The following is a 20,340-nucleotide window of genomic DNA, read 5'->3' on the forward strand; positions in this document are numbered from 1 at the left end:
AAAATCAAAAGACAAATTGCATTAGGTAAATCTGCTTTTAGGAACCTATCCTGAGCCCTGAGAAGCAACGATTTCATTTGAGACTAAGGTGCATCTGATCCAGGCCATGGTTTTCACAATTACCTGCTAGCCATCAGAGACTGCATAATGAGTAAGGATGACAGAAGAAGAATTTATGCTTTTGAATTGTGGTGCTGGAGAAGAGTTTTGAACATTCCATGGACTGCCAAGAAAGCTGTCTTGGAGAGGGTTAAACTAAGTTTCTTCTTGGAGGCAAGAATTTTGAAGCTTCATTTAACATACTTTGGACATGTGATCAGGAGAGACCAATCTTTGGAGAAGGGCATCAACGTTGAAAGGGCAGAGGGACAGTACAGGAGAGGAAGACCCTGGACGAGATGGATTGATACAGTATCTAGGGCAATGAGAGTAGGTGTCTGAGTCAGTGAGACTGGCTCAGGACAGGGCAGGCTTGCTTCAGAGCTACTGTACATAGGGTTGCTATGGGCCACAGACAACTCGATGGCACATAACAATAACAATGACAACATTATTTTTAATATATGTCTATTACCTATTTACTGATTTTTAATTCTGTTCGCCTTCCCTTTTCATCCCTGGTAACTGTCCAAGCGTGATACCTTCTGCTTGTAAATCTTTCTTAGCTTTTTATAATAGAGATCTATGTTACACAATGTTTTGTAATTTTTTAAAAATTATTTTTGTGTGTGTGTACACCATCAAAGCAGATCTGACTGGTACAGGAGGAGATTGTCCCTCCTTCCCTGGCAGAGCATCTGGTGGATTTGAACCGTGCGCCTCTAGGATTGTAGTTGCAGCTCCTTGCCACTGGGCCACCAGAGCTCCCCTGTAAATTTATTTTTTAAAAGATTTAATTTATTTTGTCTATTTTTTAAATTCCTAGAATTTGTAAATTTATTCTTATTCTTTCTTGATTCAGTTTTTACTTTTTTATTGGGATTTGAAGGAATGTTAATTTATTTCACTTTAAGACATTAATATTAATTAATAACTTTTTTTTTTCATTCAATCTTATTAACAAGACTGCAGCGGGCGGGGGGGGGGCAGCCCCACCTGTCCCCAGGTGACTCCACAAGAGGATGAATTCCCCTCAGCAGCGACATCCACAGCACAAAAGCGGTTCCATGAGCTCTGTCCTGTCCCCGTTCTCCTGAATCTGCTTGTGTTGGGTCCAACACCAACTGCCCTCCCAGGCCTGTCACTGCCCCACTGCGGGGTCACCAGCACCCAGAACTCAGGACCGCCCTCAGTTCCTGGGGTTTCTCAGGGAAGTCGCTCACGCATGGACTCAAGGCTGTCCAGTCAGAACTGACTCGGAAGGGACCCCCCACCCCACCCCCGCGGGCTCTCTGAGACTGTAAATCACCAGGGAGGAGACTGTGCATCTTAGTCCCTTCAGGCGGCTGGTGGATTCGAACAGGCAGAAGAGGTCTGCCTTGTGGTTATCAGCACAGCTCCCCACAGGAACAATGCCCCATGGGCTGCGCCACCAGACCTCCCTGGGAACTTAGGTTCAGGTTGGCAACAGGATGGAGTGTTTCAGCCAGGACAGCTTCTCAAGAGTTCCCGCAGAACCCTTGACCTTAAACCCGTAGCTTCAGGCTGGTGTTACAAAGGTCTCCATATCTTGTCATGTCTGCCATCTGCCCTGAATCCTCGAGCAAGCTGGAGCGAAGGCCCCTGGCTCGGGCCCCGCGGGGGAGCAGTCCTGGGTCAGCTCCACGGGGCAGCAGCCCCAGGGCAGCTCTGCCCCACGAGGATATCAAGAATGTTGTTGTTGTTATGTGCCATCAAGTTGTTTGTGACTCATAGCGACCCTATGTACAAGAGCCCTAAATGCTGTTCTATCCCGTGCCAACCTCACTGTCTCAAACACATTCATTCCCACCACTCCACTCACAGAATTGATCCATCTCATCAAGGGTCTTCCTCTCCTTTGCCGCTCCTCCACTCTCCCAAACCTGATGTCCCTCTCCAAGGACCAGTTCCCTCCTTGCAACATGCCCAAAGTATGTCAGACGAAGCTTCAGAATCCTTGATTCCAAGGGGCATTCCGGCTTCACCCTCTCCAGGACAAGAGGTCATTCCAAAGACAGAGGAAGAAGGAAAGACCGAGATGGCTGTCAGAAGAGATCCTGACTATTGCACCAGAGCACTGAGAAGCCAAAGCAAAGGGAATATAGCAGGCAGTTAAGGAGCTGAGCAGAACATTTCAAAGGGCCCGAGAGGACAAAGGAAAGTATTATAATAAAATGTGCAAAGAGCCGGAGTCGGAAAACCAAGAGTCGAACTCACTCGACAGTTCTTGGACTGAAAGAACAGAAGAACAAATTCAAGCCGCGAGTCGCAATACTTAAGGACGCCCTGGACAGACTATTGGACAAGCACTGAAAGAAGAAGGAAAGAGCACACGGAGCTGCTGTACCAAAAGAATCGGCTGCCACCAAAGAATTTCATGGAACAACATATGAACAAGAGACAGTGGTGATGAGGAACTTCAAGCCGCTCTGAAAGGATGTGAAAGCAACTTTATGAACGTGGCTTAGGCCTTCACCATGACCACGTAACTTCTTGCAATCTATGCAGCCTTTCAAAATGCTGATCATTCACTTCCTTAAAAAAAAAAGAGGAGAGATGGCATAAAATAAAAGGGAAAACATTGGTATGGGTGGGATCAGGGACACCTGACTCAAGGGAGGGTGGGCTCCAAGTTCAAGCTACTATTTCCGTCTGTGGGAGGAAAACCAATTAAAGAAATAACCCCCTAAAAAAAGCAGGCACGCATGTGAAACCTGGATGGCGACCTGGAAAAGGAGCTGTGTTACCAACACCCGAGGGAGGTAAGGGAGCTAGAAGGGAAACACAAGGAAAAATTACCACTTTGAAAACAAGGAAAATAGAGAAATGGGCCCTTTTCATGCTGAGAAGAGACAGACAGGCCGGAAGGCCAGAGGTGCTGGGAGTGGGTCTGTGCTGGGTGTGGGTCCCACACTCCCGGCCGGCCCCCCACCTCTATGCGGATGAAGTGCTCCGTTCCCTCGTGGCTGGGCCTCATCTCCTTCCTGGCTCCTGATGGTGGCCAGCTCCTGGCACCTGGCTGTTGTTCATAGTGTACCCATGGGACAGTGGCCTGTGGTCACTCAGCAGCTGGCGGTACTGGAGGGACGTGGCCATGGAGAGTGGGCGCTCCCAGCCGTGTGGAGGGTGGCGGTGAGTATGTGCACGTTCAAGTCCGGCTTGTATGCTGTCCACCCGACAGGGGCCACTCCCAGGCTGCAAACTTGGTGCAGAACTGCAGACCTGGGATAGGAGGGGGCGGCCCCTCGCCAGCGCCCCTGTTGTCAGGGCTCCACAGCTGGGAACTTTTTAAGACACCAAAGGCTACTCATAAAACCAGGATGTGGGCTGTTATCTTCAGGAACCGTCTAATGCCAAGTGGCCTAGAACTCCCCATCCTTCACGCTCGGGGCTCAGTCGCATGCGTGAATATACCGTCATTGCAGACAAATGTGGGCGTGCACATGCGCACAGCTGTCCCTGGACAGGCACGAGCGTGGAGGTTCACGTTGGCGCGCGTACCTCCAAGTGGGAACCGACCCCCCAGGGGATTTTCAGAGGCAGTTTAAGTGCACTAGAGGAGACTGCCCATCCTTCTCCTGGAGCAGCTGGTGGATTTGAACCTTGTGCTTTCAGGATTACCACTGGTGGCCCAATAGTAAAGCGTTGAATTGTCAAAGAAAAGGCACCTAGTTTGAGTCTATCAGCTGCTCTGCTGGAGAAAGATGGATAGTTTCCTACCGGGGATTGACGGTCTCTGAAAACCTGCTGGAGGGTCAGCTGTGAAATGGTTTGACTCTACAGCAAAACAGAAAACAACATATATGGTGCAGCAGAAGGTCGAAGACTGTAGTCTCCAACATCAAGAAAACAAAGATTCTCACCACTGGACCCATTGGCAGCACAGTGATGGGTGGAGAAGAGATGGAAGTTGTTTACAGTTACAGTTTGCTCTGCTCCACAATCAACACTTTTGGCACCAACAGTCAGGAAATCAAAAGCTGAGTTGCTTTAGGAGAGTCTGCTATCAGGAACCTCTCCAGAATGTAAAGGATCCAGAGGGCCTGATCCAAGCCATGGTCTTCTTAATGACTAGCTCTGATCTGAGAGCTGGACAATGACTAAGGATGACCGAAGGATCAATGCCTTTGAGTTGCGATGCTGGAGAAGAGTATTGAACATACCATGGGCTACCAAGAGAACAAACAAGTCTTTTCTGGAGAGGTTGGAAGCCAGGTTGTTCCTTGGAGGCAAGGATTTTGAAAACTGCATCTCACATATTTTGGTCATGTTGCCAGGAAGGACCAGTCCTTAGAGAAGGACATCATACTTGAAAGGGTGGAGGGACAGTGCAGGAGAGGAAGACCCTGGATGTGATGAATTGACACAGTGACTTTGGGTGTGGAGACAGGTGTGTCAGAGACATAGAGGTTGGTTCAGGACAGGGTTGGGTTCAGACCTGTTGTTCACAGGATCAATCTGAGTGGTAGTGAGATGGATAGCACATAACATCTGGTTACACGGCCACACAGTTCCCCTTGAGGCTTTTCTAGGCTGTAATCTCTACAGAGCGAGATCTCCAGGCCTTTCTCTGAAGGAGCACTGTGGGTTTAAATTGTCAAGTGTTATTAGCAGCTCAACACGCAACTCTTGTAGCACCAGCTTCTTTAATGGATTCTAGGTGGCTTTTTTTTAGGGGGGGGCATGAGAGGAGAGCTGATAAAAATGTTCTAGAACCAGCTAGAGGTGGTGACTTACAAAACAGTTTAAAAGATCTGAGTGGTTAAGTCACACTTGCTGGAAGTAACACTGACAGGAAGTGGAGGGCTGGAGAGATGAGAAGCTGAAGGACAGAATGGTGGACTCTGTTCCCATGCTGCCTTGAGACCCCAGAAGCACAGCTCAGCTCATAAAAACACAGCCATCTGGACAGGGGAGGGATATGCCTTTATTCTGAGCCCGTCTTCCCGTCTGAGAAATGGACACAGCCCATGTGTTGCACTCTCAGATCCGCACACAGTCCTGAGAGCGGCAAGCCTGGATCCATCTCTGACTCCTCCACTCTCTTAAACACATGTTCACACACGCCAGGTTCAAATGCTGCTTGTTTTTATTTGAGTCCAGATTAAGCAGTGGCTGAAGGGGCTGCCTCCACGGGGTCCCTCAGCTGGGCACAACTGGCTGGTGAGAACCAGTTTCCCCTCCACTCTGGAGTGTTGGAATGAGAGGGGGCCAGGCACGTGCCCCAGCTTCCCAGGCCACACGGGTGTCCCGTGACCCACCCCACTCTGTGTTCTGGCAGTAAGATGTGTGTTGGGTGAGATGTGGCTTTGGTTGTCCTGTGTCCCAGGGCCTGTCCCCTCACTCGTGTCTGGTCACTGCGCCATGTCTGGGTGTCGGTCTCTGTAGTGTGTAACGCACCATGGGAGGTGTGCAGAACTCACTGACCCCTGTGGCCTAATGTGGGCTGAGTGCTTTTTTGGGGGGCTCCTGAGGGGTTTAAAGGCTAAGGGAGTGCTGTAGAGATTTAATTTGGGGGGCTAGTGCCCCCAAGGTGCAGGATTGGACCAGCCCCAAAGGACGCACCCAGGCCCCTCCTCCACGGGGCTGGGTGGGAGAGGGCCAGCCTCGAGCTCAGTCGTGTGGGATCAGGGTCGCCCCCTCACAGGTGCTCGCTGGCCACCTGGGCCAGGATCTCCTTGATGCGGACGATGAGCTTCTCGTGCCGCCCAGGGTCGCGCTCGATGGCGTCGTGAAGCCGGGCCATGTAGAAGTCCAGCGTGCTCAGTGTGGGCGTCTCACCTGTGCCTGGGGGGGGGTCATCCACAGAATGGGGCGTCAGAGGTGGGGGGCCCTGTGAGGGCGGATGTCTGGTGGGAAGGTGGACAAGATGGGCATGGCGGTGCTGTGGAGCGGACTGTGGGGACTGATTAGTTTAGTCAAAACTAAATGACAGGGAGAGGCGCAAAGAAGTGGAGGTCTGGAGAGCAGGACTGCATGGGGAGGGGGCTGCCCAGAGGGGAGGTGCCAGGGGCGGCATGGGCGGAGCCAGCGCGCGCAGGGGTGGAGTCAGAGGCTGAGCGCGGCACCAGCGGGGCGGGTGGGCGGGGCCCGTGGAGGGGGTAAGGGGCGGCATGGGCGGAGCCAGCGCGCGCAGGGGTGGAGTCAGGGGCGGGAGGCTGAGCGGGCGGCACCAGCGGGGCGGGTGGGCGCGGGGCCCGTGGAGGGGGTAAGGGGCGGCATGGGCGGAGCCAGCGCGCGCAGGGGTGGAGTCAGGGGCGGGAGGCTGAGCGCACGGCACCAGCGGGGCGGGCGGGGTTCACCTGGCACCGGCAGCGAGGCGAAGCTGGCGGTGAGCGCCTGGCGCACGGCCTGGAGCTGCTGTTGCAGCGCCAGCGTCCGCCGCTCCTCCAGCGCCAGCTCCTGCTCCAGGCGCTCGCGCGCGCTGCTCATGCTCTGCGTGTGCCGCTGCAGCACCGCGTTCTGCTCCTCGAAGGCCACGTTCATCTTCCGCAGGCGCCGCAGCTCCGCCTCCCGCGCTGCAGGGGGTGGGGCAGGTCAGCACCCCGCGGGTCCCGGACCCCTTCGTGCCCCTCTGCGGGCCCCGGACCCCTCCGCGACCCCCTTCACCGCCTGCACCTGTGACCAGCCACGGGCCACCTCGCTCACCTTTGTTTTGGTCCAAGAACTCTTCGGTGAAGATGGGGACATCGAAGGTGGAAAAGCCATCGCAGTCCCCACCCTGGGGCAGAGGGGCCATTTATTCTCAGGGACAGCCACACCCCATCCTGAGATGTCCCCCTTCCCTCGTGCATCTCCGTGCATCTCCTCGGATCACCCACAACTCTCCCGTCTGAGACTGCTCCCCAGGACAGCTCCACTTGCACTCCACACCCTTCCCCTCGCCCCCAGCCACGTGAAGTGGTCTCTCTTCTTACCTTGTGTCCATTCAGCAGCGTGTTCATGAGCCCCCCGCCCGAGTCCTCTGGTGGGGCAGGGAGAAGAGCAAGGTCAGTTTCTCTGCATCCACACTTAGCACAAGCTGTTCCCTCCTCCTGGAACACCCCAGCCCACATCCGAGCCTTCACAACTGCCCAGCTCGGACTCTCTCGACTCCCACGGAGGGGATGGGGGCAGGCCTGGCCCGTCACTGCTACTCAGGGGGTGAGGGGTCTGCAGCAGCTCCCCCAGGCCAGACCTACCCTTCTTTTTTTTTTTTTTTTTTTTAGACCTACCCTTCTTGATTTTCTTTTCCTGGATCTTTTCCGTGCACATCTTGTAGGCCTCGGACTGCTGGTAGGCTCGCAGCTCCTTCATGTACTGCTGCTTCTCCCGCTCAGCCTCGTCCAGGTACCGCTGGCCGGGGCAGAAAGACAGGGCTGGCACTCCTGAGCTTCCCAAAGCTCCCCACTTCCCTTGGGACAGAGATCCCAACAGGGTACCTTGGAGCCCCTCCACCTCACTCCAGCCTTCCCTCCTGCACCAACTTCTGCCTTGACAACACAGCCCCTCACTGTGAACCCGCTCGGCCATTCCCCACTCCAGTTTGTGCTAAATCCCTACAGCTTTCCACACTGTTTGTCTGACAAAACAGAATGTTTCCAATCCCAATGACAGAAATCTGCTGTCCTGGAGTCGCTATCGACTTGGTCATTCCTCCTCTCCCCCCCAATCGGGTTTCCGAGGCTGTAATTGTGTGTGTGTGTGTGTGTGTGTGTGTGTGTGTGTGTGTGTGTACCGTCAAATCAGATCTGACTGAAACAGGAGGAGATTGCCCCTCCTTCTCCAGCAGAGCATCTGGTGGATTCGAACCGCATACCTCTGGGACTGCAGTGCACCTTCTTACCACTAGGCCACCAGAGCTCCCTGAGGCTGTAAAATTTTTTTTTCCCTCCTTCCCCGGCAGAGCATCTGGTGGATTTGAACCTTACGTCTCTCGGATTGTAGTTGCAGTTCCTTGCCACTAGGCCCCCAGAGCTCCCTGAGGCTGTAAATTTTTAACAAAAGGTGACTGTCCATCTTTCTCTGACGATGTGGTTGCTGGATCCGAACTGCCGACCTTTTGATTAGCAGCACAGCTGGACTACACCACCGGAATGCCCAGTGGAGGTGGGTGTCAGTGACGTTTCACTTAGGATTTTGCAATTTTAAAATGAAAGAAAACCAAAAGGTTTTACATAAAAATCGAAGCCCAGCCCCACTTCCTCAAACCTGGTGACACTGTTGGGGTTTAGCCTATTCTGCACTCTTACTGCCCCTTCCTCCAACTGCTGTGAGGACCACTGAGCTCATTCCCACTCACTGTGACACCACGTGGCAGCGCTGAACTCAAGGTTTTCTTAGCTAAGACTGCAGATGGCCAGGATCTAGTGATTGGAACTGCCAGGCTTTCCTTATCAGCCCAGCGTTTATTCAGTGAGATGTGGCAATTCCATAGACGGGAGGAGGACCCTCCGTGCCCGATCTCTGCGGCTATGGCTGCTACCCTCAGAGTCACGTGCTGTGAGGGCCGGGGTGCCAGCTCGCACACCTGCTTCTCAGCCGGCTGCAGCTTGCTCCACTCGGCACCCAACATCTTGGTGATCTCGGGGAAAGGCAGGTCCGGGTGGCGCGTGCGGATCTGTTCCCGGCGCTCGTTCAGGAAGCGCACGTAGCCCGTGACTGGGGCTTTGGGTCCATTCGGTAGAATTTTCTTCCGCTTCTTGCCCTTGGGCCAGCCACGCTTCTTCACGGGCTGCAGAACAGGGCCTCAGCTGAGAGGGACCTGGAGGGCTAGGACGGGGCTGGGGCTAGACAGGTGGGTGGGACCTAGCGGGGTGGGGGTGGGGGGCTGGGGGTAGAGCCTGGTCAGCAGTCAGGACACTGAGGGGATCTGACCAAGAAGAAGAGAAGCTGAGGCCCCTCCGACTGGATGGAGCCGGTTTAAGTGATGCACATGAACCGTGTGGATGTGTCTTATTGTAGGAAGATGGCTCTCAAACGCATCAACAGAGCAGGCCTTCAGGAAAGGTGAATTTAGCACAGGCAATGAGCGCAGCCTGGACCTGCTAGGGGCGTGGTGTCTGGCACCCGGCAGGAAATCTGGGTTCAGCGCGCAGCCATACAGACATAAATTCATTCAGGAGGGCGGGGTGTCAATGTTGAGGGCGGGATGTGAGACTCTATCTCTCGGTGTGGGGCCTCTCACCTCCTCCTCCTGCGGCCCCTTCTCTCCAGCCTTCGGGCCCTCGCCTCGCTCTTGCTTTACAGCTACCACGAATGCTCCATGCTGGCCTGGAGCCTTGTTGGCTGCTGGCCTGAAATCATCAAATACTAGGGTCACCATCCATCCCTAGCCTCCTCCGGCCTGCGCCCCGTGCTTTTAGGGGGGTGGAGCCCCCAGGAGGGGGCATGCATCTGGGGGCTCAGGACACCTTGAGTCCGGCAGGAGCATTATTAGGGGGTACAAGGAAGGTGAGACGCTGGGCCCCACCAGAAAAGGGGAGGGGCGGTGTGGGGAGGAGCCCAAAGAGACCCGCAGGGCAGGAGGACCTGACCCAGGAGTGAGGATCCGATTGAGGGGGCGGGGCGGGGATCGTGGAGCTCAGCAGGGAAAACTGGGGTGCTCAAACAGGATGGAGGCTGCAGCCCCAGGTGGGCTCGAGGGGGGCGGGGGAGGCGATGCACTCACGCGGCGGCGGCGCCGGGCTGCTTGGGGCCGTGGGACATGGCCGCTCCAGGCCAGACCTGAAACAGAGGTCAGGGCGGAGGTGAGGGGGCCTCAGGCAGCATCCTGACCTGAGCCTCCCAGCGGGGACCCTTGCAAAAGCCGAACCCGGGACACCTGGGGGGGGGCTGGATCCGGCGGGGAGGCCTCGAGGGCGGGCGCCCCGGGATCCTTTGTTGGGTGATCGCCCCCCCGGGAGGCCCAGGTTCGCTTATCCCGGCGTAGGAAAGAACCCCCTTCGGCCCGGGGACCCCCGCACCCCCGCCTCCGGCCCGAGCCCTAAGTTTCTGGGCTGTTTTCACCTCCAAAGAAACTTTCCCGAAGCTTTTAGGTTGCTGCGACGCTTCAACCAACCGCCTGGCGCCCCGCCCCCGCCAGCCACCCCGCCCCGCCCCTGGCATGTTACTAAAACTTTCTACCAGCGCTTGGATTGGGTAAAGCTTCTCCGTGAGGCGTGACCATGCCGGTGAAAGTCGGCGCGCCAGCGTGCGATTGGCTGGCGAGGCCGGCCGGCCACAAGTAAAGAGGGCGGGAAAGCCGCGGGCGGTGCGTCAAGTTCGGCTGCACCCAGCCACTCTCGGAACCAATCAGGGTGCGGCGGGGGCTTCGCGGGGCGGAGCTTCTTAAAGGGCCAGTATCGCAGACAAGACTCCTCCTACTCAATTTTAAGGTGAGACACCCCACCCCTGCCAGATTGGAGGACTGGCGGATCCGGCTTGGGCCCCGCCTCAGTTGCCATCGTGACGGCGGTAGGTTGCTACGGAAGGTGTTAAAAGTCCCAAGGTGGATACTGTTTTGCACCTTGCAAAACCTTGTAGGGCGAACACTTGTTTGTTGTTATGTGCCGTCGAGTCGCCTGTGACTCATAGCGACCCTATGTCCAACAGCCCTAAACCTTGATTACTCCATTCACTGAATCAATGCACCTCATAGAGGGTCTTCCCCTCTTGTGATGTCCCTCCACCCTACCAAGCATGATGTTCCTTCTCCAAGGACCTGTCTCTCCTTGCAACAAGTCCAAAGTATGTCAGACGAAGCTTCAGAATCCTTGCCTCCAAGGAGGAGCCTGATTTAACCCTCTCCGGGATGAACGTTTGTTTTCTTAGCAGTCCCTAAAACTTTGTGGCCCTGCTTTTCTAGACATTCCCTGATGGATCCTGGAAACATTGCACAGTGCCCAGGGACCAACGTCGATGAGGGAGGTCAGCTGTGAGCCTGCAAGGCGGCTTTACTTTGTGGTTTTGGGGATCTCCAAATCTCTCTATGTGGTTTGGGCTGCGATAGTCCCTGTTCGCAGGTTATCTGTGGTAGACACTGTGTTCTCATGCTGGTCATTATATCCTAAACAGTTCACCAGCTAACAGCCCTGCTTTGTCCTTCTCGCTAGCTGGCCTCCTCACTGTCCCTCCAATTCCTCAGACAATGGTCCTGCCTCAAGGCCTTTGTGCTGGTGGTTTCTTCTGTGTGGAATCCCCCCACCCCCGGTATATTGTCCCCTCCTTCAGGTCTTTATGCAGATGTCACCTTGTCCATGGGACCATTTTATGATTTTTACACTGCCCATACACCAGAGAGTTGGACAATGACTAGGGAGGATAGAAGAATTGACGCCTTTGAGCTGTGGTGCTGGAGAAGAGTATTGACTGTTCCATGGACTGCCAAGAAAACAAACAGATCCATCCTAGAGAGAGTTAAACCAGGCTACTCCTTGGAGGCAAGGATTCTGGGGCTTTGTCTGACATACTTTGGACATGTTGCAAGGAGAGACAGGTCCTTGGAGAGGGACATCATGCTTGGGAGGGTGGAGGGACAGTGCAGGAGGGGAAGACCCTCTATGAGGTGAATTGATTCAGTGACTCAGGTAATCGGGATGGGAGTGTCGGAGACAGTGCGATTAGCACAGGATAGAGCAGGGTTTAGGGCTGTTGTACATAGGGTCGCTATGAGTTGCAAACAACTCGACGGCACATAACAACAACAACAACACTGCCCATACAACTGGTCTCATTTTTCTTTGTTTGTTGGATAATTTGCCTCCTTGGTTCATCACTATATTCCTAGCACCTAAAAATGGGAGAAAGAAGCATAATCTCCTCCCCTGTGATTTACAGCCTTTGAAACCCCACCATGCTCAAGTCTATCATTGGAGCTTGAGGAAGACCCAGCCACAAAAAGAAAGGCAGCTCCAATGCTTGCCACAGAATGAATGGACCTCACTTTCAGGAGCCAGACACAAAAAGACTCATAGTGTCAGATTTTACTTAAATGAACGTGTCAGTTTTGAGTCAGTTCTGACTTCATGGCACACAACAACATTAACACCTAAAACAGCACACACAGCAGGTCTGCAATATACTTACTCTCTGAATAGAGCAATGTTGTTGTTGTTATGTGCCGTCGAGTCGCCTACGACTCATAGCGACCCTATGTACAACAGCCCTAAACTCTGCTCTGTCCTGTGCCAATCGCACTGTCTCTGACACTCCCATCCCGATTATCCTAGTCACTGAATCAATCCACCTCGTAGAGGGCCTTCCCCTCCTGCGCTGTCCCTCCACCCTCCCAAGCATGATGTCCCTCTCCAAGGACCGGTCTCTACTCACAACATGTCCAAAGTATGTTAGACGAAGCCTCAGAATCCTTGCCTCCAAGGAGCCACCTGGTTTAACCCTTTCCAGGACAAATCCGTTTGTTTTCCTAGCAGTCCATGGTATTCTCAATACTCTTCTCCAGCACCACAGCTCAAAGGCATCAATTCTCCTTCCATCCTCCTTGGTCATTGTCCAACTCTCTGATGCATAACAAGTGATTGTGAAGACCATAGCTCCTGTAAATGTCTAAGAGGAAGTGGCAGCTGCTGGCTGGTGCAGTACGCACTAAGCACTAAGCAGAATGTTGGAGTGTCCAACTCACCCAGAGGTGCCTCGCAGGAAAGGCCTGGTGATCTGCCCCCGAAGGGTCACAGCCTTAAAAATTCTGGGAAGCAGATGGACTCTGTGCATGTGAGGATGCCATGAGTCAGAATAGATAGCAGGTAATAACAGCGGCAAGTGCAGCAGCTGTGAAAAAGAACCACTTGGCAGGTCCCCAGGAAGCTCAATCTAGGGTTCCTGCACGGCCCAGAAAGTCCACTCCTGTATCTAGACAGATCCAAGAGAAATGCAAACACTTGTCCACACACACACACCCCGGCGTGTTCACTGGGGAACCGTTCCCAGTCACCAAATGGCACAGATGACCTGAGGTGTCCAAGTGACGCTGGATAAACAGAGCGCTGTCCATCCGCACAATGTGGACCAGCAGGTGGTGCCAAGCGGATGACAACTCAGTGGCCCTGTGAACAAGCGCGAAACCTTGCCCTGTCCTGTACGACCCGCACAGTCCACCTCGCTCAAACCCATCACTGGAGCTTGAGGAAGACGCAGCCACAAAAAGGAAAGCAGCTCTGAGTGAATGGTCACAGAACGAATGGACCTCACCTTCGGGAGCCAGACACAAAAAAAAGACGCATAGTGTCTGATTCTACTTAAATGAAACGTCCAGAACAGGCCAGCCCACAGAGACAGAGAGTTGACTAGTGGTTGCCCAGGGCCTGGAAAACAGCCACAAGTTTCTTTTTTGGTGAAGATGTTCTAAAATTAGATTGTGGGATGATTGTACAACTCTGCGTATTTACTAAAACACACTCACTCGGACACTTCAAATGGGTGAATCATAAGGCATCTGAATGAAACCTCAATAGACCTGGTGTCATTTATTCCCCAAAGAGGCAGCTCAGGGCTGGGCAAGCGTGAGCGGAAGCAAATCCAAATTCCAGACTCCACGCGGTTCTTTAATGGACCATGCGGCGTCCAAGCCTCCAGTCTCAGTGCTCAGCAAGAAACAACCCGCGTGTCCCAGCGCTGAGGATGGACGATAGGGCCCTGTCACACCGCAAAATGGGGTCCAGAAAGGGTGTCCTGTGTGTACAAGGATGACCCTTGTAAACACGCTGAGCTAAAGAAGGCAAGACTGTGAGTCCACCGAGGTGGCACATGACCAGGACCAAAGTCCCTTTGGGGCCATGAGGTTGGGTAGGGGCCAGAAAGGGGAGTCCTTGCTGGAGTTAGAGGACTTGGAAAAGGACAGTAGGTCGTTGGATTCACTGCACTGTACACACAAAACTAACTGCACGGGCAAATGTTTTGTAACATGTATTATAGCCCACTGCTAAAACAGTGCAGGTGACTGCCCTGGCAACCACCTTCAGAGGCCCGCCTCTTGGGCTTGATTGACAAAGGAGAGGTTGCCCTGGAAACAAGGGACCGAGCCCTGTTCAAAGACAACAATAAAAAAAAAAAGTTTTAAAATAAAACATTAACGGATGTTTGGCGTGCGACCAGGCGGCATCTGCTCCGCTGTGCAGAGGCCGCCGGAAGTCAGGGGTGACCTGACACAGCTCAGGTTACCAACACTCCCCTTTTACAGTGCGGTAAACTGAGACTTAGCTACTTGTTCAAGACTGTCAGGATTTGATCCTGGCCTTTCTCCCATCCCCCATGGGCCGCTCTCAGCTCTCGGAAGTGCTTCTGAAGCCTGGGACACCTCCCCATTTTCCTGGCCCTGGGTCAGTGGGGCAATATCAAAGCCAGCCCTTGGCTGACCCCTCTGCGGTGGTCTCACTCGGCGCCAGGACGTCTGATATCAGCCTGGGGCAGGCAAAGGCCAGCCTGGCATCCGGGAGCTGGGACCGCTTGGGAGACATCAAAAGTTGCCAGGATCTTTCCTGATACCCAGCCTCTGTGGCCGGCAGGTCATCCCTCCCACAGGCTGAGAATTTATCTCTCCTTCCTGTCAGCATCTACCCATGACCAGGCCATCTCTTATCTTCACCCCCAATCCCAGCCCCTCTTACTCAGGTCCATGTCCCTGCCACACCACGATGGGGAGGCATGCGGGGACGACGGCTGCATTGCTGTTAGGTGTCAGGTATGACTCTGAGACCACCTTTCTCAGAATCCCATCACGGCTCCCCGGTGAGCTCAGGTTGTTGAGGGCAGAGGCCCAGGGGCCGGTTCTGACACGGCGATTCCTTGTACAGCTAGATACTGCCTGGTCCTGACCGGCCTCACCTCCTGGTCCTGAACCACCTCACCGCCTAGTCCTAAACCAACCTCACCGCCCGGTCCTGACCAGCCTCACCTCCAGGTCCTGAACCAGCCTCACCACCCAGTCCAGACCAGCCTCACTGCCCGGCACCGCTGGAGCCACTCCGTCCATCCATCCCGGGGGGCGCGCTCTATTCCCTGACCCCCTCCAAGCACGATGCCCCGCTCCCAGACACCCCCTCTGATAAGGGGTACGAGCCCAGGTCTTACCGTCCTTGCCTTCAAGGAGCCTTCCAGCCACACTTCGTCCAAGTCACACTTGGTCACTCTTCCTGCATTCCAGGGCTTCTTCACTCGCCGGCTGGGTGGTTCCAACACGTCCATTCTTTGGTCCTCCGGGCCCAGCGTCCAGTCTCCCGTCCCGGCCCTGAACACTGGACAGGCTGCCCCTGCCTCGACCCTCTAGACCCTCAGACTAGAGGCTTCAGAGGAAGGTGTGTGGGCCTCCAGGGGACAAAAGGACGAATGAATGACACAGCCCACAGCTTGGGAGGAAGCTGGGCCCCTGGTCCCAGACTCTGAGGGTCAAGGTGAGGCTTAGAATCACACTCTTGCCTACTTTCCCCACGGACCCCGAGTCAGGAAATGCCCAGCGCAGCACTAACCCGGAACATACAGAAGCTTCTGGCAAACTCAGGTCCCCTCCCCCATCCCGCTGGACCTGTTCAGCACTGTCCAGTGACAACGCCACTGATAAAGGAGGCTGATAAAGGCCCGGCTGGGGGCCATCTCCTCTCCACATCTGCACCCTCAGGCCAGCCAGCAACTGCAGGTTATCAGAGGTCACACATGTCCCATCAGTCGCACGCCCCAGGGCAAGAGGCCTCCCTCCCTGTCTTCCTGAGCGTCAATGTTCTCATCTGTAAAATGGAGATGGAGAGGTCTAAGCTCTCCTGGGAGGTGTTCGGTCTGTGAGAAAGACAGTAAGGAACTCAAACAAAGCACCGAGCTAACACTTAGAGCGCCCTCACCTGTGAGCATGTCACACGGCCCGCGTTGCTGTGATGCTGGAAATTGAGTAACAGCGTTTCCCAGGTCGTCAGGGTCACCTATGGTGGGCAGCTTTCAGCCGAACTTCCGGTCTAAGACAGACTAGGAAGGACAGTGGGACAATTGTCTCAAGTTCTTTGGACCTGCTGTCCGGAGGGGCCAGTCCCTGGAGAAGGCATCAGGCTTGGAGAGTGGAGGGTGGGGGCGGAGAGAGGAAAACCATCATACAGAGTTTGAAACAATGGGGTCAGGCTGTAAAGGTGACAGAGCTGGTTGTTGTGTGACTCAGAGACCCTGTGACGGCAGACCTGAACCCTCTCCTGGCCCGTGCCATCTTCATCATCCCTTCCCAAGCAGGATGCCTCTCCCCAAGGAATAGCTGCTCCTCACGACACGCGCAGAGTAAGAGAGATGAAGCTCTATCGTCTGTGCCTCCAAGGAGCACTCGGGCTGCACTTTCTCCAAGACACGTCTGCTTGATCTTTTGGCCGCCCATGCGCGATACACCAGTGCTAGATTTGCCCAGTGAAATACGGCTCCTGATTTCCTGACTGCTGGTGCCAAGAGTGTGTGCTGTGGATCTGAGTACGATGAAGTCATTGACAACTTCAGTCTTTTCTCCGTCCATCATAATAGATGAAGAAGGGATTGAGTTAGTTAACAATTTCCGCTTGCTCGGCTCCACAGCCAACAGTCTTGGCACCAGCAGTCAGGAAATCAAAAGACAAATGACATTGGGAAAGTCAGCTGTCAGGGACCTCTTTAATGTGCTAAAGAGTAATGATGTCAGCCTAGGGACTGAGACGCTCCTGATCCAAGCCATGGTCTTCACAGTTACTTGCTCTTCATCAGAGAGTCAGACGATGACTACGGATGACAGAAGAAGAATTGATGCCTTTGTGGTTGCTGTTGAGATGCTGGAGAAGAGTACAGAGCCTACCATGGACTGCCAAGAGATGCTGGAGAAGAGTACAGAACATACCATGGACTGCCAAGAGAACAAGGAGGTTTGTCCTGGAGACGGTGAAACCGGGCTGGTCCTCGGAGCTAAGGATTTCAAGTTCCATCGCACATACTTTGGGCATGTACCCAGAGGGGCCAGTCCTTGGAGAAGGACATGATGCTTGGAAGAGCAGGCCGAGGGAGAGGAAGTGCAGGAGAGGAAGACCCCGGATGAGATGGATTGACACAGTATCTGGGGCAATGGGGTCAGCTGTGTCAGAGAGAGAGAGACTGGCTCAGGACAGGGCTGGGCTCTGAGCTTTCGTACAGGGTCACTATGAGCTACAGGCGATGGCTCATAACAATATCAGGACGTGGCTTGTACTATTGTTTTTCTGTCACACAGAGGGTCAATTTGATTTAGAACCAACTGGACAGTACCTATCAACAAAGACACTATTCTTAAAGTCGCCTCTAACTCTCTCATCATCTGAGGGGAGCCTTGTGGGCTGGGAGCAGGGTTGAGGTTCTCAACTCTTTCTATCTTCCCCAAAGCGGTCTGCCTTTATCTCCGATCTTCCCCTGTTAGCTTATCTCCTGGGCCTCCAGCTCGCCCTTCCACCCATTTTGATTTATTATTGTGGTGAAAATAGGCAAACAAGCCCCTTCAATTGCAGACGGTGTTGTTAGGGACCACTGCGTCACCTCCTGCTCATAAAGAGCCTGTCAACAACACATCTGACCCTTGCCAGATCCTGCCAAGATCCTCGATACGTTCGAGCCCATTGAAACAGTCACCACTACGTCAGTACATCTCCTCGAGGGTCTTCCTCTCCTTCTCTGACTTTCCACTTCCCCCTGCGGAGCTCTGCTGGCCTCGTGGTAGGAAGCTGTGCTGTCATCCCAAAGGCACTAGGTTCAAATCCACGAGCTGCTCCATGGGAGAAGATGTGCAGTCTCTTTCTGTGGGACAGACTGCCTCTGAAAACTCATTGGAGGGCCTGTTAGGAGTCGGTCCTGACTCAACAGCACACAACAACAACAACTCCTTCCCGCATGATGTCCTTTTTCCAAGGACTGGCCTCTCCTGACATGGTCAAGTACACGAGACGAAGTTTCGCCGTCCTTGCCTCTAAGGAGAACCTTCATTTCACTTCCTCCACGACAGACTCCTAATGGCTTCTGTCAGGACCAAAACCGCACCGTGGGGTTTATTGGGCTGTACTGAAATGGCCTACAATTTCATCTTGCTTAGACCCACAATCAACACCCTTGGCATCAGTAGTCAAGAAATCAAAAGATATATTGCATTCAAAAAGTCCGCTGTAAAGGAATTCTCCAAAGTATTGTGGAGCAGTGATGTCAGCTTGAAGACTAAGGTGCGCTTGATTTAAGCTATGGGCTTTTCAGTCACTTGCTATGCTGCTGAGAGCTGGGCAGTGAATAAGGATGACAGAGGAAGAACTGTAGCCTTTGAGCTGTGGTGCTGGAGAAGGGTTCTGACTGCCAAAAAAAAATGAACATATATATATCTTGTAAAAGATGGAGCCAGCGTGTCTCTTGGAAGCAAGGATGATGAAGCTTTGTCTTAAAAACTTTGGGCATGTTGCTAGGAGAGGCTATTCCTTGGAGAGGGACATGATGCTTGGAAAAGTGGAGGGTCGGCGAAGGAGAGGAAGACCTCCACTGAGATGGCTTAATCACTGTGCCACCAGGGTTTCTTGCAGTGACGATACCCAGACAACTTCCACATTTACAGTTTAGCGACTCTGGTCTGCCCCTTCCTGTTGTGCAAACACTAGTTCCCTTGCCCAAATCATCCCACCACCGAAGCAAACTTGCTGTTCCCCATAAACCCTCCCACTCCCTCCCTCCCACCCTGTGTCCACTAATGGTCACGGGGTTCTGCGTAGTTACGTTTCAGAGGAGTGAGGCCACTGTTTGTCCTTCATCTGTGGCTTCTTCACTGACTGTGTTGTTTCCAAGTTTCATCCACAGGAGGGTATGAGATGCAGCACCTCGTTTCTCTTTATGGCCTGCAGCCCTGCGGCCTGTTTTTCATTGTTTTTGGTCAAATATTCTTCTAGGTCGTATAGCCCTGGTCTGTCCATTTGCTACATTTGTTACAAAGGTAACTTGTGATTGTTGTGAAGCTGGACACTGTGACACTGATGTGTCAAATGCGATAAAGGTTACCCATGGTGGACAATGTATGGTGAAACTCCCTGATTAAAACAAGCTTGGAAGCAGGAGTGACGTCCACTTCCGTAATAGCTTGCCTCCGGAAACTCTGTGAACGTGGAGAAAGGATGAAAGTCACACAGGTGTTGAGGACTTTCGTTTATAGGGTCACTACGAGTCGCCTACGACTCCACCGCACTTAACAATAACAACAATCCATTCTATTCATGGTCCTCTATTGTTCATCAGGTTTTCAGAGGCCTGATGTTTCAGAAGCGGAGGCCCAGCCTTCCTTCTTCCCAGAATGTATTAATCTGGGATCTCCACTAAAACCTGTTCTTGTTCAGGCCGTCTGAGAGCTGGACAATGAGTAAGGATAACAGAAGAACTGCTGCTTCTGAGCTGTGGTGTCGGACAAGAGTGCTGAACATCCCACGGGCTGTCAAAAGAACAGATATGTCGCAGAGAAAATGCAGCCAGAGTGCTTCTTGGAGGCAAGGAGCATGGAGCTTTGTCTCACATACCTTGGGCATGTCGCTATTAGACGCTGTTCCCTGGAAAAAGTCAGCATTCTTGGAAAGGTGGAGGGTCGGCGAAAGAGAGGAAGACCCTCAACCAGGTGGGTCGACACAGTGACTGCAGCTGTGAGTTCTTGTGTATCAGAGATGGTGTGGCTGGCACAGGATGGAGCAGGGTTCGGATCTGTTGTTAACAGGGCACTTAATAGCAACAGCAGCAGCAGAAACAACAATCCATTACAGGGGTGGTTTTTTTTTAAATTTATTTTATTATTTTGTGTGTGTGTGTGCTGTCAAGTCAGATCTGACAGATACAGGAAGAGATTGCCCCCCCTTCTCCGGCAGAGCATCTGGTGGATTTGAACCGCATATCTCTGGGATTGCAGTGCAGCTTCTTGCCGCTAGGCCACCAGAGCTCCCCCCATTACAGTTTTTAACCAGGGCTCAGGGGGTGTGAATAGTGAGAGGTTTTCGCCCACCTTGAGGGTGTCCAAAGTTTGGAAAACCCAGCCCTTGAAAACTCTATATAGCAGAGTTCTGCTTTAACACGCAAGGGGGTGCCTCAAGTCAGAGCTGGCCCAGTGGAGACTGCTGTATTTTCATTATTATTTTTTTAATTGATACCTTTTTTTAAAAGCCTTTTTTGGGGAGCTCAGGTGGTCTAGTGGCAAGAAGCTGCAACTACAGTCCCAGAGGTGCACGGTTCGAATCCACCAGATGTTCTGCTGGGGAAGGAGGGGCAATCTCCTCCTGTACC

General features: G+C 53.4%; 1 protein-coding gene across 1 annotated transcript; it reads right to left on the minus strand.

The window, feature by feature from the left end:
* Nucleotides 1–5,568: 5,568 nt before the first annotated feature.
* HMG20B (high mobility group 20B) lies at nucleotides 5,569–10,153 on the minus strand. Its single transcript, XM_006897897.1, has 9 exons — nucleotides 10,108–10,153; nucleotides 9,770–9,825; nucleotides 9,287–9,395; nucleotides 8,630–8,833; nucleotides 7,335–7,455; nucleotides 7,038–7,084; nucleotides 6,769–6,841; nucleotides 6,423–6,638; nucleotides 5,569–5,907 (listed from the first exon to the last, which is right to left on the minus strand). Exons 2-9 carry the CDS (start codon nucleotides 9,805–9,807, stop codon nucleotides 5,762–5,764), a joined length of 954 nt encoding a protein of 317 aa, XP_006897959.1. The 5' UTR covers nucleotides 9,808–9,825; nucleotides 10,108–10,153; the 3' UTR covers nucleotides 5,569–5,761.
* Between the last annotated feature and the right edge of the window lie 10,187 nt (nucleotides 10,154–20,340).

Source organism: Elephantulus edwardii, unplaced genomic scaffold (assembly GCF_000299155.1).
Source record: "Elephantulus edwardii isolate Elephantulus edwardi_28Jun2011 unplaced genomic scaffold, EleEdw1.0 scaffold00217, whole genome shotgun sequence".
NCBI classification, from domain to species: Eukaryota; Metazoa; Chordata; class Mammalia; order Macroscelidea; family Macroscelididae; genus Elephantulus; species Elephantulus edwardii.